The following is a 20,427-nucleotide window of genomic DNA, read 5'->3' as shown; positions in this document are numbered from 1 at the left end:
CCTGAGTCGCCAGGACATTCATCCTGGCGAATGGAGCCTGGATCTTCAGACGTTCAATATGCTAGTTCAAAAGTGGGGTCTTCCAGAGGTCGACCTCTTTGCCTCTTACCAGAACGCAAAAGTCAAAACCTTATTTTCCTTGAACCCAAGAGGCAATCCCAGAGGTCTGGATGCCCTAGTCCAAGATTGGCACTTCCAGCTTGCCTACGCATTTCCGCCAATCCCAATCCTGGCAAAGGTTCTAAGGAAGATACGATCAGAAGGGACTCCGACTATCTTGATAGCTCCTTTTTGGCCCAAGAGAAGTTGGTTCAACTTGGTCATCCAACTACAAGTGGATGGACCGGTAATATTACCTCAAAAGAACAATCTCCTCTCTCAGGGTCCTATTCTCCACGCAGACCCTCAGAAATGGAACTTAGCAGCGTGGTTACTGAAGCCCACGTGTTGAAAGCAAAAGGTCTATCGGACCCCGTCATAGCTACTCTCCAAAAGTCGAGAAAGCCAGTAACCAACGCCATATACAACAAAATATGGAAAAAGTTTTCGTCTTTTTGTTTACCTAACCTTCCAGACCCTCTCAAGACTAATATACCTAACATCTTAGATTTTTTACAAAAAGGCTTAGAAATGGGTCTTAGGCCCAGTACTCTCAAAGTCCAGGTCTCGGCACTTAGCTCCTTTTTTGATCAAGATCTAGCAGGTCATCGCTGGATCAAAAGATTCTTAACATCAGCAACTAGGATGAATCCTAGAAAACAGATAATAGTTCCCCCATGGGATCTTAATGTGGTGCTTCAAGGTCTTACAGGCCCGCCTTTTGAACCTTTGTCCTCCTGCTCTCTTCAAAATCTTGCCTATAAAACTGTGTTTTTGGTAGCCATAACTTCGGCTAGAAGAGTGGGTGAACTACAAGCCTTATCTATAAGAGAGCCGTATCTTCTAGTGAGAGATGACTCAATAGTACTTCGTCTAGATCAGACCTGGGCAAGATGCGGCCCGCGGGCCGCATCCGGCCCGCCTGATGATTTTGAACGGCCCGCCAGCTAGCTGTCACTTCTGACAGCTGCCCTTGGCACCGCTCGGCCAGACGCCATTGGCGGTTCCTCAGACACTGTGCAGCTTCTGGCCCCGCCCTTTGGCTGCATTGTGCTCCACACCATTGGCTGGGCTGCCCGGCTCTCGCTCCATCACTACTTGTGATTGGCTGGCCTGTCAGTCTGTCACTGACCTCGGTGATGGGGAGCGGTCTCTGGAGGCTTCTGCGGGCTTTAACGGTGGCGGCCGGGTGTGAGGAGCCAAGATTTATCCCTGAGATTGTCCGTGCAGACGAGACCGGCGCCAAGGTCACTGGTAAGTGTCCGAGAGAGGCTGTATCCGCCCTCCCTGCACCCACCGTCCATGCTTCACCCTGACCGGCTGCACCCAACGGCCTGCATTCTGGCTGACTGCTGAGGTTGTGTGACTGGCGGCCTCCCCCTCTATACTGGTTCTGGAGGGCTGTGACTGGCGGCCTCCCCATCTATACTGGTCCTGGGGGGCTGTGACTTGCGGCCTCCCCCTCTATACTGGTCCTGGGGGGCTGTGACTTGCGGCCTCCCCCTCTATACTGGTCCTGGGGGGCTGTGATTGGCGGCCGCCCCCTCTATACTGGACCTGGGGGGCTGTGACTGGTGGCCTCCCCATCTATACTGGTCCTGGGAGGCTGTGACTGGCAGTGGCGTATCCAGGGGGGGGGGGGGGTTTGGGCCAGACAGGACATAACATTTGTGCAGCATTATATGGGGGCCATAATGTTTGTGCAGCATTATATGGGGCCATAATGTTTGTGCAGCACTATATGGTGCCATAATGTTTGTGCAGCATTATATGGGGGCCATAATGTTTGTGCAGCACTATATGGGGCCATAATGTTTGTGCAGCATTATATGGGGGCCATAATGTTTGTGCAGCACTATATGGGGCCATAATGCTTGTGCAGCACTATATGGGGCCACTACAGTATACTACAGTATTGGGTAAAAATTAGTTAATTATATTAGTCCGGCCCTCTAAAACCATCCCAATTTCTCATGCGGCCCCATGGCTAAATTAATTGCCCACCCCTGGTCTAGATCCTTCTTTTCTTCCGAAGGTAGTCTCTGATTTTCATCGTTCCCAAGAGATTGTTCTACCAACCTTTTGCCATAATCCTGCAAATTCGGAAGAAAGAAGATTCAACACTCTGGACGTCCGACGTATTGTGCTGCAATACTTAGATCAGACCCGTGCTTTCAGAATCGATCATAACCTCTTTGTCCATCCCTCTGGGCAAAATAAGGGTAAAAAAGTAGCTAAAAGTACCATTGCTACATGGATCAAAAAGGCTATAACGGAAGCCTACCTTGCTCAAAACAAAATACCTCCAGTAGGGATCAAGGCCCATTCAACAAGATCTACGTCAGTCTCCTGGGCAGAAAGAGCAGGTGCAACCCCAGAGCAGATCTGCAGGGCAGCAACGTGGTCTTCACTTCATACTTTCTCTAAACATTACAGATTAGATGTATTGTCCAATAAGGACTTGGTCTTCGGCCGTAAAGTTCTGCAGGCCGTTGTCCCTCCCTAGTGCCAAATTAGTTGGTATTCCTCCATATGCCGTCGTGGAAGGTGACTAGAGAAAATAGAATTATTCTTACCGTTAATTCGGTTTCTAGGAACCTTCCACGACGGCACTAATTTCCCACCCGATACATATTCCTGGACTAGTTCTGGGATTCAGAAGGTAAACCGGTGCTATGGTTTTAGTTGTAAGTCACTGGCAGGTGGGAGGTGGGAGGTCCTTTTAAACCTCTCTGTGTTTCCTGTTCCCCATTAGGGCAAAGAGACAACCTCCATATGCCGTCGTGGAAGGTTCCTAGAAACCGAATTAACGGTAAGAATAATTCTATTTTTGGGGAATTTTTAGCTACACATTTCATCCAATGAATGAGGATCCATACTGTGCCCATCCTCCAAATTCTCTGCTCTTCCGCTGAATGTCCGTGTCCCTTTTGCTTTAAATAAAGACCTTATTAAAAGCCACTAGCAAAAATCCTGCTTGCTCAGCTGAAAATTCACACCCTGGGCTATAGTGAAGCTAAGGGCATGGACAGACAAAAGTTTCTGTAAACTGACATTAAAAGGTCAGTCCTCTTTTTAAAAAAGAACTGCTAATATAACAAAAATAACGAACATGGAGAGGCCTTTTGAGTACAGATTATTCTTCACTATCTGGATCTAATTAGGAAAATTTAAATTTTTCCTTTTTTTTTTTAATTTCTTTTCTTTAATTTTCTGACTTTATATATTTTTCAAATACATGATTTTCAGGTGGGGCATATTCCATGATCTTTAAACTGTTAACAATCTTTTTAACTTTTGGTTTTTTTTTTGAGCAATTAAACTTGAGTGCATTAATGTTAAATTATTTTTGTCAGTTAACTCAGCATGGGCAAATCTGGGACTTTATCTTGGGCCAACACAATGATGCTTCTCTGGAGGTTCTCACTGTTACCCCACACATTGGAGGATGAAGTTTATTTATTACTAGCTGAAGAGCCCGGTGTTGCCTGGGCATCTACTATATAATTGTCTAAGGGTCTCTTCCGTCTTTCTGTCTGTCCTTCTGTCACGGTTATTCATTCGTTGATTGGTCTCGGCAGCTGCCTGTCATGGCTGCCGGGACCAATCAGCGACAGGCACAATCCGAAAGAAAATGGCCGCTCCTTACTCCCCGCAGTCAGTGCCTGTCGCCCGCATACTCCCCTCCAGTCACCGCTAACACAGGGTTAATGCCGGTGGTAACGAACCGCGTTATGCTGCAGGTAACGCAATCCGTTACCGCCGCTATTAACCATGTGTGTCCCCAACTTTTTACTATTGACGCTGCCTATGTGGCATCAATAGTAAAAAATGTAATGTTAAAAATAATTTAAAAAAAATAAACCTGCTATACTCACCCTCCGTAGTCCGCTGAGCCGCTCCCACCGGCCACCATCTTCCACTGCACTTTCCGGTGGCAAAGATGGTATGGCAGAAGGACCTGCCATGACGTCACGGTCATGTGACCACAACAACATCACAGGCCCTGCGCGCCTGCGCTAGAAAGACCTGCCATGACGTCATGGTCATGTGACTGCGACGTCATCACAGGTCCTGCGCCCATACCAACGCTGGGACCGGAAGGTGCCGTGGACTACAAGGGGCCTTCAGAAAGGGGAGTATATGTTTATTTTTTATTTTTTCACCTGTGACAAACCTGGCTGGACAATATACTACGTAGCTGGGCAATATACTACGTGACTGGCCAATATACTACGTGGCTCTGTGCTGTATACTACTTCGCTGTGCAATATACTACGTGGCTCTGTGCTGTATACTACGTCAGTCGGCAATATACTACGTCACTGGGCAATATACTACGTTACTGGCCAATATACTACGTGGCTCTGTGCTGTATACTACGTGGCTGCGCAATATACTACGTGACTGGACAATATACTACGTAACTAGCCAATATACTACGTGGCTGCGCAATATACTATGTCACTGGGCAATATACTACGTCGCTGGGCAATATACTACGTGGCAGGGCAATATATTACAAGGCTGGGCAATATACTACGTGGGCTGTGCAATATACTACGTGGACATGCGTTAGAATCTGGCCACCATCTAGTAGTAAATATCTGTGGTTAGTTATAGCACCTCCCTTCTCTTATTTTCCCATCACGCCTCTCATTTTCCCCCTCACATCTCTCATTTTCTCCCTTACACCTCTCATTTTCCCCCTCACTCCTCACTTTCCCCCCTAACACTTGTCATTTCGACCTCACATCTCTCATTTTCCGATCACTTGACTATTTTCCCACACTCCTCTCATTTTGCACTCACACATTTTCATTGTCACCTCACACCTCTCATTTTCCCCTCAGTATATACATGTTTGTCATCTCCCTTATAGTATAGTATTTCCGCGTGTGCAAGTTTTGCGTGTGGCGAGTTTTCCATGAGGTGAGTTTTGCACTTGTGGCGAGTTTTGCATGTGGCGAGTTTTGAGCGGTGACTTTTGTGTTTCGACTTTTATGTGGCGAGGTTGGTGTATGTGTGGTGAAATGTGTGCTTAGGGTGATATGTGTTCAAGCACGTGGTAGTGTGTGGTGCATTTTGTGTGTGTGTTCATATCCCCGTGTGTGGTGAGTATCCCATGTCGGGGCACCACCTTAGCAACTGTATGGTATATACTCTTTGGCGCCATCGCTCTCACTCTTTAAGTCCCCCTTGTTCACATCTGGCAGCTGTCAATTTGCCTCCAACACTTTTCCTTTCACTTTTTTTCCCATTATGTAGATGGGGGCAAAATGGTTTGGTGAATTGGAAAGCGCGGGGTTAAAATTTCGCCTCACAACATAGCCTATGACGCTCTCAGGGTCCAGACGTGTGACTGTGCAAAATTTTGTGGCTGTAGCTGCGACGGTGCAGATGCCAATCCCGGACATACACACAGACAGACAGACACACACACACACATTCAGCTTTATATATTAGATTTGCCACAGTGCCTACCTTTTGCTTGAGGCGTTACCAAAAACTGGGTCCTGTACTGAAGATATCAACATTAAAGATGATTGAATAAAATGAATATCATTCTGACAAAAAAAGTGCTGAATAAAATATAACTCTGCCTCTTTATGCGAATGCTCCCCTACTACTAGTATGTAAATTTAGGTCTGACATTTTGGTATTTCTGACATCCTATTCATGAACCAGCTGCCTCCGTGGCTGCACCAGATGGAGCGTGATGCAGTACAAATGGGTAGGTGGTGAGGGCCATGGTTCAATGAGTGCTATTTTGGGGGGCTTCTGGGGTACTTCAAGTATTAACAAACATTAAAATCAAATGCATGCATGCTCTTGTATGGCACATGCACATATCTCTGTGCAAAACAAAAAGTGCCGTTCACAATCATGGTCGTTTTATTGTCTTATTTGTTAGTAGACATCGGACCATCCGCACAGATGAAATGCATTTTTTTTCTCCATCAATCTTAATTGATTCTGTGCCAGCTTAGCGTTTGATCTCCCTCCTTGATCTTTGCGGACCTTTTAAACAAGTTGTCATTTGTCCTTTGTCCATTGTATGTTTGAAGGCTAAACAGTGTTGAGGAAGGCATGGCCACACATCAATGGGATCATAATCCTGTTCAGCGGCAGCCGCTTATCTGGAGAGAGAATTCATCAAGCTCCTCTCAAGGCTACTACCAGCACTTGTGAAGCCAGGATAACTAAACTGTTCATAGGCCGTATAGGTAGGATTTTCTTCAGTCAATTACATTTTTCGGAAGTTCATTTGCTTATGTATCAAAGTTCAGCTCTGTCGTTTGACCCTCTCCTTAATTATCTATATCTATATATATATATATATATATATATATATATATATATATATATATATATATATATATATATATATATATATATACACATATATATATATATATATATATATATACACACACATACACATAAGCTTGTAGTATTAAATACAGATAGTAAAGCATGATGCCAATAAAAATGCTCCCAAACATCGTATGATACCCCTACAGTGCATTACTCAACAGTACACGCCACACACTCCAACACCGTTTGATACCATAACTGTGATGTCCACATAGCTCTACACACAGTATATTGACCCCCACGTAATCCTCCATATGGTATAATGGGCCCCACATAGAGTTCCATACAGTATAATGGTCAGCACATAGTCCTCCATACAGTATAATGGCCCTACATCATGCTCTATACAGTATAATGGCCCTGTATAGTTCTCCATACGGTATAATGACACTGCATAGTTCTCCATACAGTATAATGGGCCCCACATAATCCTCCATTCAGCATAATGGGCCTCACATAGTCTTCCATACAGTATAATGGGCCGCACATAATCCTCCATACACTATAATGGGCCGCACATAGTCCTCCACACAGTATAATGGGTCCCACACAGTCCTCCATACAGTATAATGGACCCCAAATAATCCTCCGTACAGCATAATTGGCCTCACATAGTACTCTATACAGTATAATGGGCCACACATAGTCCTCCATACAGTATAATGGGCCCCACATAGTCCTCCATACAGCATAATGGGGGGCCAGTGCTGGCGTCGTGGGCTAAATACAATCGCCATAGGGGACAGATTTGGCCCACGGGCCAGAGTTTGACATTTGTGCACTAAGGTGTCAGTAAATGGATAATCTTAAGTAATAAAATAACATGCATACATTGTATGTATGCATGTATGTTCTATTGCATATTATTCCACTTTTCGTGCTCCTGTCAATAATTGGATAAGTGTTATATCACTGTAGAGATCACAACATAATCATATGTGGTTAATAAATAACAATAAGAATATTAGGGATTCACAGTCGGGTAAACATTAGGTAGCATTCACATAGGCAGTGCGGTTTGGTCCAAACGTTCAGTTTTATTGCTTTCATAAAACTCCAAAGGGATTCAAAATCAAAAAGCAGCCTCTTCTGGGTACAAAGGTATCACATAAAATATACCATTCATTCAGTAGGCATGATCAGTCCTTTCTCCCAGAGCAAACTTTATATACAGAAGAGGCAGTATGGTCCTACCAGTTTCGGTAACCCCGTCAGCCTGAGTTCAAGCAGGTTTTAGTTCTAAACAGAAGTGTTCAACTTCATGCACAGTTCATACTGAATAGGGGGCACCTTCCACACATTACTCTGCAGCTCCCACACACAGATTGCTCTGCTTTCCAAGGTCACCCGTGCAGTCTCCATTCAGAGAGAACCTCTGGCTTGTGTCTCCCAGCTACAGCTCACATTTTGGCTGGTCACTCCCCAGCTTCAACACACTCCATGCTGCTTAACATCCTCCAGACTGACACAAGATGATCCCATTTCCTGGTTGTTGGTCAAAGCTAGCCAGATGGCATATAATAAAGAACTGCCGTGCTAGGATTGAACCCTAGCCTACATTGCTTTGCTACTATCTATACATCTATAGATTTTGGAATATATATCATTTTATTTCTTTAGAAATTAACAATTCTAATTTCTAATTGTGAACTGTGAATTTGAGACGGAATAATTTGGTCATATGACGCCCGTGATTCTTTCTATGGAAGTGACTCATAGAAACGAATTCCTCGGAAATAATCATACTTAGAGTTTGACTAGACTAAATAGTTTCTGCAGCAAAATCCTGGCCTCGATAACGGAGAACAGATGCTTTATAATCGGACCCTGACAATCCTATGCTGGAGCCATTCTGGTGGCTGAGGATGTAGATTTACTGTTTTTATCTAGACTTTCTTTTTTTATCTATTTCTACATATCAGTTTTTTTTTTTTTACTCTGGACCAAACCAGAACAATTTTTTTTTTCTTTATATTTAATTTTAATTGAGATTTCTAGACTATAATTTGTTGGCGGGTAATTGGTGTTGCACTATAATGTAATTGTATTATCTCTTATTTATTACTACATAACTTTAAATTAACTTTCCATCCTTTTTCTTGCATGAAGCCAACGCTTCCTATAGCATGACATCCTTATTAAAAACCTTATCTAGCTTTCATCCTTAGACGTCAGGATGTTTTGAGAGATCATCAATCTAGATTTTTTTTTTTTGCTCTCATTTTAAGTCATGCTCCTTTTGTTGAAGAACTTGTCATCTGTCATGCGCTATGTCTTTTGCTCTTGTCTATTCCTTTCTTATTTTCTTCCTCTTGGACCCTGGAGAATGTTCTTTGGTGTCTCCAAAGAGTAGAGTCGCTTTAACATCTACACAAGAGCAAGTCATTGTGTCAAGCACAATGTGATAATTATATTATCACCCTTTTATTATAGATAATTGTTCTTTCATACCCAACATAAATTGATCGAGATGGTTAAAGGGAGTCTGTCACCCCAAAAATCGCATGAGCTAAGGCCACCGGCATCAGGGGCTTATCTACAGCATTCTGTAATGCTGTAGATAAGCCCCCGATGTAGCCTGAAAGGTAAGAAAAACAGGTTATATTATACTCACCCAGGGGTGGCCTGGTTTGTTTCGGGTCCGATGGGCATTGCGATCCGGGTCCGGTGCCTCCCATCTTCATACGATGACGTCCTCTTCTTGTCTTCCTGCCGCTTCTCCGGCGCAGGCGTACTTTGTCTCCCTGTTGAGGGCAGAGCAAAGTACTGCAGTGCGCAGGCGCCGGGCCTCTCTGACCTTTCCCGGCGTCTGCGCACTGCAATACTTTGCTCTGCCCTCAACAGGGCAGATGAAGTACGCCAGCGCCGGGGCCACGGCAGGAAGACAAGAAGAGGACAACATCGTGTGCAGATGGGAGGCACTGGACCCGGACCGCGATGCCCAACGGAACGGACTGCAGCGGGCCACCCCTGGGTGCATCAGAGGCTTATCTACGGCATTACAGAAAAAAAACAAAAAAAACGGTGACTTAAGGTTTTCATGCCCGTACTGACCAGATCTGCCAAGGTTGGTGAAGTATTGGTGGGATGTGGTATGACAAGGCCCCCCTGACAAATTCTTCAAAAGTTTCATAACTTACTCTAGAAACCTACTCCAGTAACCAGGAGTCTAGACAAATATCTACCAGTTGTTTTTTTTTTTTTTTTTTTTTTTTTCTTCTTTATACCGTATATTTTCATTGTCTAAACCTTCACATACGAATACTGTTGTATGTTTGTCGGCATTCGGTGCTCTTTCAAGCAAAGTACGCTAATTCCTTTTTTGGAATACACATACTTTTATATAGCCATCTTCATGGTCTGGCCCAGAAATGGGTGCGTCCTCAGCAAATAAGTCACGTTCAGTCATTAATTCACATTCTAATTTTATGTTTAGAAACGACTCCAAGGTATCTATTGATATGGATTTGCATGACACATGACATATTTCATATTGCGCACACCTTCAAACACACCTTGAAATCTAATGTATTTGTGATATACACCCTCAACAAACTCGCATAAGACAATGTAAAACTAATGAGTAGTAGAATCCTTGTAGAACATTCGGGTGTATGGCAAAAGCTAAGGCTTTACTGAGACTTTTTGTTTGTCTTTCTTTAGCCTTCCAGTCGAGCCGATCTACGGATGTTTTCAATATGGCCCTATATAACCATCACCGAGATAAGGTCATCCTAGCAATGTTTTTCCATTCTTCTGGTTTGGAATTGAGCAAAATCCTTTTTATAAGATTTACAGAGAGCATCTAGACTTGGATACAGGCTCGGACAGGCACATAGGGGAACAGGAGAATCCCCTTTGGGCTCCCAAAGTCAATTTTACTGGTGGGCCCCAGTCTGACACTGCTCAGATACCTATGGTGAGGACAACGTTTGATGTTGAGGTATACCTTGTTGTCTTGTCAACCTTTTTTACAGGATAAATTTTCTCTAATGCAAGAAATCTTGCAACTGGTGTTCTAGTATTCCTGGTAGGAAAAATTGATCCCTCTTTTAGACCCTGTCCTTTTTGCATTTTGTTCTATAAAACTCCGGTCAAGTAGAGTGGAAACACGTGATCTATCTCTGGCCTTCAGAAGGAAATCAATAGACAAGCTTTAGAACATGCATTGGCACAGTGAGTGTGCAGAAAATCATTCACGTCTTGAATTCTCATTTATTTATTTTTCCGTAGTTTTTTTTTCAGCTTAAATATAAATGAATGCAATCTTCTAAAGTAACAGCTAATAACGTGACTTAAAAAAGGCTGCTTTTTTAGATCAAATAGTTTTGCGCTTTTTTTTTTTTTTCTTTATTTTTTCTTTTTTCCCCACCTTGCCTATCTTTTCAGATTACTTTGACATAGACCATTTGTCTTTGTTGGAATATCTGGCCAATTTTTTATGAGATCCTTTGAAACCAAAGATCTCAAGCTAGCCATAGACATCACCTAAGCTCATCATGGATGTTGACTGCCTGCCCCCATAGGGTCTTAGTTGATTGGTCCCACCAACTTGAGTTGGCTGAACTCGATGATTTTGATGGCATCTGCTAAAGATCTGAGTCTATAGGAAACTATGGTAATCATTATGGATGGGCATCAATATTTATTAAGTGTTAACAGATTGTGCAGTACTACAAAACGCCCCAATCTCAGAACTCTAGAGATGTTCAAAGACCCAGCTCGTTAAAACCGATGCAAAAAGGAAACCAGTGTGTGCATCCGTTTGAGCTCTTTTTGCAACATATCCAATATTTATTAAAAACAAAAACAAAACTGGATCTGTATCAAACAGATGTGAAAGCTGCCCGATGAAGGTGCTTGTTTGGCAAACTTTGCATGAGTGTGTAGGGGCGACTTTAGAGGTTCAATGGATTCCACCAAATATTCTGTGCATCTGATGTCCATAATTTATCATAAATGTACACCTTCAGACTAAATATTACTGTGGAAATACTGTCAAAAGGATTTCCGAAGGTTAGAATGGCTCACCACCTTATCCTGTCTATGGTCAACTGTAAAAGCGTTGCACAACTCTGATTTTAGAAGTGAAATGATGTGGACATTGCATACGAGTAGCACAACATTTCTGTAACAGGATGCAGCTGTCACTCATGGCCTTGGCTCTCCTTAGCCTTTTGCTTTGTGTCGTGTCGAGTAAAATTCTAGACATCTCTGGATTCATCCGATGGAGAAATACGTGAGGAGCACACATCCTAGTTCATGATGTTTAACAAAGATTCCCATAATAGCCTGACTGAGCTGCATTAACCATGGAAAGCTATTCCTAAAAATGGAAGAGCCTCTGGCAGTCATGTCACCCCTTGGGGCTCATCATGTTGTTCTTAGTAATCCTCTCTAGTCTGAGTAGCCGAAATCTCCTTTTTATTTTTTTATTTTTTTAGAGGCCTGGCTGTAGTATTCAGTGCCTTGTTCTGCACTGTGATTTCTGGTAATTACCGTTCCTATAACCGGCTGATAACTGTAATACAAAGAAACTCCTCCTGATTGTGTTTGTGATTAACGTTCACACATGCTGTGTCTAATTCTAATGCTCCCATTGAATTTATATAGGATTATGGTTTTATCAATTTTTTTTTTTCCTCCTTTCATCTCGTTATGTGTTCATATTTTTTTTTCTGTCCAGGGGATTTTAACCCCTTAACGACCCTCGATATGCCTTTTAATGGCGGCAGTTAATGGTACTTATTCCTCAGTGGTGCTTTTTAACGGTGCTGAGAAATAAGGGTATAGCGCTCCCAGCGTCGGAAAATCTCCAGGGGTGTCGGCTACCGGGTCGGTTTTTACCATCTCCAGTGTTGTGATCGCCATTATTCACCGAAAAAAAAGTTTTAAAAAAATCTTTAAAAAAAAGAAAAATCAGCCCCCATTCAAAATAAAACCATTAAAAAATAAATAAATAAATGCACATATTTGGTATCGCCACATTCAGTATTGCCCAATCAATATATAAAAATAATTAATCCAATCGGTAAACGAAGTAGCTAAAAAAAGTCAAAATGCCAGAATTATGTTTTTATGGTCGCAACGTTGCATTAAAATGCGATTACGGGCGATCAAAATATTGTATCCACACCAAAATGGTATAATTAAAAACGTGAGCTCGGCACGCAAAAAAATAAGCCCTCACCCAGCCCCAGGTCATGAAAAATGGAGACGCTAAGGGTCTCGGAAAATGACACAATTTTTTTTTTCCATCATTTAAATAATAAACATCCTAGACATGTTTGGTGTCTATGAACTCGTAATGACCTGGAGAATCCTAACCGCAGGTCAGTTTTAGCATTTAGTGAACTTGGTAAAAAAAAATCCAAAAAACAGTTGTGGAATTGCAGTTCTTTTTGCAATTTCACCACAACTCTTCCCTCAAAAAAACAAGCCCTCACGTGGCCATATTAACGGAAAAATAAAAAAGTTATGGCTCTGGGAGGAAGGGGAGCGGAAAACAGAAACGCAAAAATGAAAAAGGGCTGCGGCGTGAAGGGGTTAGACTTTATTGCAAAATGTAAATATCAAAACAAGATCCTCGCTGATAAAACTGTGTATTTTTTTGGGATCACCATGATTGTCAGCTGGTCTAGATTGCTACCGGCAGTAAAGGTTCTGTTTTACTGGAAATTGTGATTGTTTTAGTATTTTGGAAGAATCCAACTCATGAGAAATATGTGACTCAAAGATGTGGCATATATTGATGGGAGGTTGGGCTATTTCATGTAGTGGTGTCTCGCGAAAAACACCGAAAACTGAACCCGGTGATTTCTATATCCCACGTCCTTCATCAGAAGTAAGCGGTCCAGTCTTTTCCTAGTATAGTAAAGACAAGCCAATAACACATCTTGGACAACCCCTTCTTAAAGTCCTCCATGTAAAATTGACGGTCATCTACTCTCCTCCCATACCAACGCTGTTCTAGTGATGTTGACTTGTATGACGATCAGTGGTTGCTCATCAGCTGCAGATTTCATACTTCCTTTGGATAGAAGGGTGAAGGCTGCAGTTAAAACAGCCTGGTCCGGGAGGTGAGTATGTTGTTTATTTTACATGGAGGGATACTATTCCTTTTAAGAATAAGCTGTCCACATAATGGACAACCCTTTTAATTTATCAGATGACACCCAAACCGAGAAACCTTTCTGAATATAGACACACAGATTTAGGTCAAAGAAATAAAATATAAACTTCAACCTCAGAAAAACAGTTGTTCAAAATTTACAATTCTGTGATAACATTGCCAAAAATTTTTATGTGGATTGACAGTAATTTGTCTGTGAATAATTACTTTTTTTTTTTCCAATTCGAAGTATATGTTGGAATGGAACTACTGGGTTGTTGGGTCAAAAGCAAGAAATATCTGTTCTAAACCAGCATTATAGAAGCTTCAGGAACTTTTAAGATTTGGTTGCTATTATTTAGATGAGATGGAACATCCTTCACATAGTGACGTTCTGTGCTCATTTTTGGTGGGAATCTGAAAATTTATTTTTAATTGATCAAATTTCTCTGCTAATTTACCTGTGGCAAGTAGACTATCAACATTTCAGCCGTCTGTGTAAGATAGGGTTGTTCGTTTTACCTGCTCTTGGATTGATGATGACTCTTTATGGCATATGTGTAGTCTTTTTAGAATTTAAAAATTTTTAGAAAGCTGCAATTTTTCTTTAGAGCATCCAAATAATGTTTTTGTCCAAGGACTTCGTATAGGACAGAAGGGTATATTATGGGGTCAGTGACCGATATTTGTACTTTAGGTAACCTCTTGGGTAAATTGGATTCATACCCTGTAAAATATATCCAGACTTTTACTTTTGACTATTTTATCGTCACATTTTATGACCAATTTCCAGTAACATACCTGTCAGAGATTTTGCTTTGGGTTCACGTAGAAATGACATAGCACCTATGACACAAAGCTTTCAAAAGTTAGGTTTTGAATTAATTTTACTTGGCGGGCCTTTCTTTTCCTCTTTGGATATACATACTCCTCTCCTTGCATCTGTGACACTGCTGTTTTGAAGGACCCTCTACGTCTAGCTCGTACATTTTGCTCATAGGATCCACTCCTTTTATCCCAGCAACCACCACGTGTGATATTCTGTATTTGGAGACCTTTAAAATACGAGAAGGGCATTGCTGTTATAGCTGAACAGTGTTTTATTCACGTCATGTTGTATTGCTGATCTTATATCATTTTCTTTTTCTCCTCTACTAAAAATGGTGCGCGACTCATTTACGTTCTCTACTTCTTGCGCTCTGTATAGAGCTATAGATGGTGAATTCAAATAGTCTTGGGCGTGTTAGCAATTCATAAATGGCCAAAAGAAATGGTAATTATGTAAGTTAAGGTACTGTTCATGCCACTTACACTGTAGCCGAACATTGAGGCCTCAAGACCTGACACAGCTGTGGCCCAAATATTCTTTTGACTTGCCCATACACAAATGCTCAGCATTGCAAGTTGTTTCTACGTCTGCAATGGAGAGTGTAGCAAGCCGCCGGATACCTCCTTGGCTGAGTTCCATTTTTCTTAAAAACAAAACAATCAGATGTTAAGATTCCAAGTGCCCAATTCTTCTATCCCCCAGTCATTTGTTGAGGAAGAGACCAGCCCCATTCATATCAGATAATTGGCCATTCACACCAAAATCGGCGGATATTGACAACTTTCATCTAGTGTGTATTGGGGGGCCTTTTGGGTATTGACTAGAAGAGATGAGCAAGTACATTTTCAGGATCCTAGTCTACTAGCCAGGTCAGTATGGAAAAGAGCCATGCGAACCGCCTCTTACCTTTCTTCATCACCGACTCCTCTTCTGAATAAGCTAACCCAGCGTCACAATGCAATGATGACCATGCACCACGCCGAGCTGGCTAATCAAAAGAGCAGCCGGAAATGCTGGAAAGTTGGAGACGGTTGACTTTCTGCGACCATGGGACGTTTCCATTAGACCAGGATCCTGTGAATCTATTTGCTGATTTCTGGTATTTGGTTATCTTATGGTATTTGTACAGTATTGCACTTGACTTTGTTATGGGGTCATGTTGCCATGCGTTATAAGCACCAGCAGCGCTAATGCGTAGCTCAACGTTTGTCTTCTTTTCACAATCCTGTGTTGCTGGAATGAGTAAGAATAACCCAACAAGGACAACCGAAAACATATAGGAGAAAATGTATGAAAAGTGGAAGTGTAATAGTAATGTTTTGTGTAAATTTACAGTCATTATTGATAACACATTTTTTTTCCAATTGAAACTAAAATGAATCAAATAAAATGTGTCTTGCGGTTTGATTTTATATAAAGTTTAATTAATTAATTAATTTATTTTTTTCAGCAATCCATTGTGCCTGCTCACCCCATGGCTCCTCCAAGTCCAAGCACGACCAGCAACAACAACAGCAGCAGTAGCAGCAGCAGTTCTGGTTGGGATCAATTAAGCAAAACAAACCTGTATATTAGAGGACTTCTTCCAAACACCACAGACCAGGACCTAGTCAAGCTCTGCCAACCGTAAGTATCCAGGTATCATCCTCTGAAGTCTATCACGGGGAATTGTTGCCTAGTAGAGTTGTCAGTTTGATGCAGCAGTAAAGATGCCCATAACATTCTAAGATTCTGTAATCCAATGACTAAAGGTACCGTCACATTTAGCGACGCTGCAGCGATCCAGACAACGATCCCGATCGCTGCAGCGTCGCTGTGTGGTCGCTGGAGAGCTGTCACACAGACAGCTCTCCAGCGACCAACGATGCCAGTCCCCTGGTAACCAGGGTAAACATCGGGTTACTAAGCGCAGGGCCGCGCTTAGTAACCCGATGTTTACCCTGGTTACCAGCGTAAACGTAAAAAAAAACAAACACTACATACTTACCTTCCGGTGTCTGTCCCCCGGCGCTGTGCTTCTCTGCACTGACTGTGAGCGCCAACCGGAAAGCACAGTGGTGACGTCACCGCTGTGCTCTGCTTTCTGGCTGGCCGGCGCTCACAGTGCAGAGAAGCACAGCGCCGGAGGACAGACAGCGGAAGTTAAGTATGTAGTGTTTTTTTTTTTTTTTTTTACGTTTACGCTGGTAACCATCGGGTTACTAAGCGCGGCCCTGCGCTTAGTAACCCGATGTTTACCCTGGTTACCAGTGAAGACATCGCTGAATCGGCGTCACACACGCCGATTCAGCGATGTCTGCAGGAGATCCAGCGACGAAATAAAGTTCTGGACTTTCTGCTCCGACCAACGATGGCACAGCAGGATCCTGATTGCTGCTGCCTGTCAAACTCAACGATATCGCTAGCCAGGACGCTGCAACGTCACGGATCGCTAGTGATATCGTTGAGTGCGAAGGTACCTTAAGAGTCAGAAGGGACCTCCGGGATCATTGTGTCCAAACCCCTGCTCAATGCAGGGTTCACAAAATCATAATAGACCGATGTCTGTCCAGGCTGTATTTGAGATCGCCTGCATCTGATGACAATTTTTGCATTGTTACAAATTTATTGGGCTACTCTTCTTTTTGTGTTCTTCTTTTCATCACTATTTTTGGTCAAAATGATGGACACCGTGATTGGACTCCTTTCTAAGACAATAGGGTTTGTCGCGTACTGGTGGTATGTGCCATGTGATAGATCAGGCAAAGAGTGGAGACATCCTTTGATGCCAAAATGCAGGTGTGAACATGGCTTCGGAAATGTTGAACTATTGTATGGTTGCTGTTGCACTTTCTAAGGCTTGGATTTTTTCTTCTAAGGCATTCTTTCAGGAAGAGTAATGCCTTAATATAGCTCAAGCAACAAACCCAACTCTTGCTGAAAAATAACTGAATTGTTGTTGTTAATATTTTATCAAAGGCTGCTTAGGTTGAGTCGCCGTCCATAGTGCTGGTTTCATGGACAATGATCACTGGTATCACTTGATGCTTGTTTTGGGTTCGGTTAGCTAAATAGTGATTAGAATATTTTTGGAAAGAAACAAATACCTAGTATTACAACATTGATTCCCATTGATCATGATCACAGTTTTGCTGCTAATGGTCATGTTGACCACTGTGGCCGAATGCCATTAATCCAAAGTATTTCCAACCTCATCCTTACACCAGATTTTGTTTTACTGGTGAAACTTTTATTTTTGTTTTCCCTTTTTTTTTCCTCTCTTCACTTTACTAGTTACGTAAAGACTTTCTATGACGATAATGAGTCAGAGGTTGGTTCCCACATGTTTACCTGGGCTGTCAACCCTCGTCCGGCCTTATAAAGTGCATGTTTTTCTGGATGATTGTGTTTTTATTCCCCGTCTGATGATGTCGTGGACCTAAAAATATTTTACTACGTAAATGTAAAACCAAAGAGAGAAAACAACATTTCTGGGGCTGGCAAAGGCGTTTCCAAGATTCTCTTCTTTAGATGTTTGTTTCCAATCCAGCTGGATAACTGGGACTTTGGATTGTAGACTTTTCGAAAAATGTAAAGGTTTTTTTTTTTTTTTTTTGCTTTTACTTTTAGATATTCAATCTGATGATTACCGTAAATGGCTAATTTTTTGAAGTGGGGGAAAATGTAGCATGGTCATGGAAGGATGTTCTTGTTCCCTCATGTTGATGAACCTCTTCAACCAAAGTATAATTTATGAAATCCTTAAACCTCTTTTGCTGACCACTAGGCTTTAATGCTTTCTGACTAAAAATAGGAATTGTGGACTAATTGGAAAATTTGGCTTACCTGATGTTGCACTAATGTGTTTTGTTCATTTGGCTTCGTGAAGGCAGTTTACATTTTGTCTTTAAGACAGGAACTTTATACACGTGATTTTTTTTTTTTACCTTTCTAAATAAAAAATGCAGAAAAATATATGTTTGTGCTGTATAAATAGCTTTCAAAGTTGTTTGCTGCAAATGTAAAGATATTTTGGCAACTTTAAGTAGCAATTGAAGATGCTTTCTGTTATATGTATATATTCTGGGATCTACGGTATAAACTTTTTTTGGCAAGTGAAAAAAAAAATATTTTTTTTACAAATGTATTGGTGGCAGGATTTAGAAACACGTGGTGAAGTCAAGTGAGGCCCGACCTGTAATTTAAGGAGGACCGCTTTTTGTTGTGGTTTGGTGGTGTACCCTTCACTTTCCTAAAAAAAAAAAAAAAATGAAATAAACGTGTGTAATAATAAATATAATGGCATATAATATATGTACATGTCTCTCTAGGTATACACACAAGTTTTTTGTTTTAATTACCTGGCTGAAACAAACTTTTTATTAAAATTAAAAAAAAAAAACACCTCTCCTTGGCACTGTGGTCCGATCTAATCCAAGGTTTGTACACAGCCAAAATTGAAAGTGACAAAAGGATGCCTAGTTGTATAACTTCTTAAAGTTGAGGTTGTCCACTACTTTAACATTGATGCTCTATCCTTAACCCCTTTACCCCCAAGGGTGGTTTGCACGTTAATGACCGGGCCAATTTTTACAATTCTGACCACTGTCCCTTTATGAGGTTATAACTCTGGAACGCTTCAACGGATTCCAGTGATTCTGACATTGTTTTCTCGTGACATATTGTACTTCATGACAATGGTAAAAATTCTTTGATAGTACTTGCGTTTATTTGTGAAAAAAACGGAAATTTGGCGAAAATTATGAAAATTTCGCAATTTTCCAACTTTGAATTTTTATGCAATTAAATCACAGATATATGTCCCACAAAATACTTAATAAGTAACATTTCCCACATGTTTACTTTACATCAGCACAATTTTGGAACCAAAATTTTTTTTTGTTAGGGAGTTATAAGGGTTAAAAGTTGACCAGCAATTTCTCATTTTTACAACACCATATTTTTTCAGGGACCACATCTCATTTGAAGTCATTTTGAGGGGTCTATATGATAGAAAATACCCAAGTGTGACACCATTCTAAAAACTGCACCCCTCATGGTGCTCAAAACCATATTCAAGAAGTTTATTAACCCTTCTGGTGCTTCACAGGAATTTTTGGAATGTTTAAATAAAAATGAACATTTAACTTTTTTTCACAAAAAATTTAATTCAGCTCCAATTTGTTTTATTTTACCAAGGGTAACAGGAGAAAATGGACCCCAAAAGTTGTTGTACAATTTGTCCTGAGTACGCTGATACCCCATATGTGGGGGTAAACCACTGTTTGGGCGCATGGGAGAGCTCGGAAGGGAAGGAGCGCCGTTTGACTTTTCAATGCAAAATTGACAGGAATTGAGATGGGACGCCATGTTGCGTTTGGAGAGCCACTGATGTGCCTAAACATTGAAACCCCCCACAAGTGACACCATTTTGGAAAGTAGACCCCCTAAGGAACTTATCTAGATGTGTGGTGAGCGCTTTGACCCACCAAGGGCTTCACAGAAGTTTATAATGCAGAGCCGTAAAAATAAAACAAAAATTTTTTCCCACAAAAATTATTTTTTTAGCCCCCAGTTTTGTATTTTCCCGAGGGTAAGAGGAGAAATTCGACCCCAAAAGTTGTTGTCCAATTTGTCCTGAGTACGCTGATACCCCATATGTGGAGGGAACCACCGTTTGGGCGCATGGGAGGGCTCGGAAGGGAAGGAGTGCCATTTGGAATGCAGACTTAGATGGAATAGTCTGCAGGCGTCACATTGCATTTGCAGAGCCCCTAATGTACCTAAACAGTAGAAACCCCCCACAAGTGACCCCATATTGGAAACTAGACCCCCCAGGGAACTCATCTAGATGTGTTGGGAGAACTTTGAACCCCCAAGTGTTTCACTACAGTTTATAACGCAGAGCCGTGAAAATAAAAAATCTTTTTTTTTTCCCACAAAATTTATTTTTTAGCCCCTAGTTTGTTTTTTCCCAAGGGTAACAGGAGAAATTGGACCCCAAAAGTTGTTGTCCTATTTGTCCTGAGTA

At 41.6% G+C, this 20,427-nt stretch overlaps 1 protein-coding gene across 6 annotated transcripts in view; it reads left to right on the top strand.

The window, feature by feature from the left end:
- RBMS1 (RNA binding motif single stranded interacting protein 1) overlaps positions 1–20,427 on the top strand; it is a 175,602-nt gene that overhangs the window by 47,434 nt on the left and 107,741 nt on the right. For all 6 annotated transcript variants that reach the window (XM_069733028.1, XM_069733033.1, XM_069733032.1 and 3 more), the window contains one exon: positions 15,868–16,043. In XM_069733028.1, the coding sequence (XP_069589129.1) occupies positions 15,868–16,043 (176 nt within the window). The remainder of the gene's footprint in view (positions 1–15,867; positions 16,044–20,427) is intronic.

This window comes from Ranitomeya imitator, chromosome 7 (genome assembly GCF_032444005.1).
Source record: "Ranitomeya imitator isolate aRanImi1 chromosome 7, aRanImi1.pri, whole genome shotgun sequence".
Lineage (NCBI taxonomy): Eukaryota > Metazoa > Chordata > Amphibia > Anura > Dendrobatidae > Ranitomeya > Ranitomeya imitator.
This window is presented reverse-complemented; position numbering and strand designations above follow the sequence as displayed.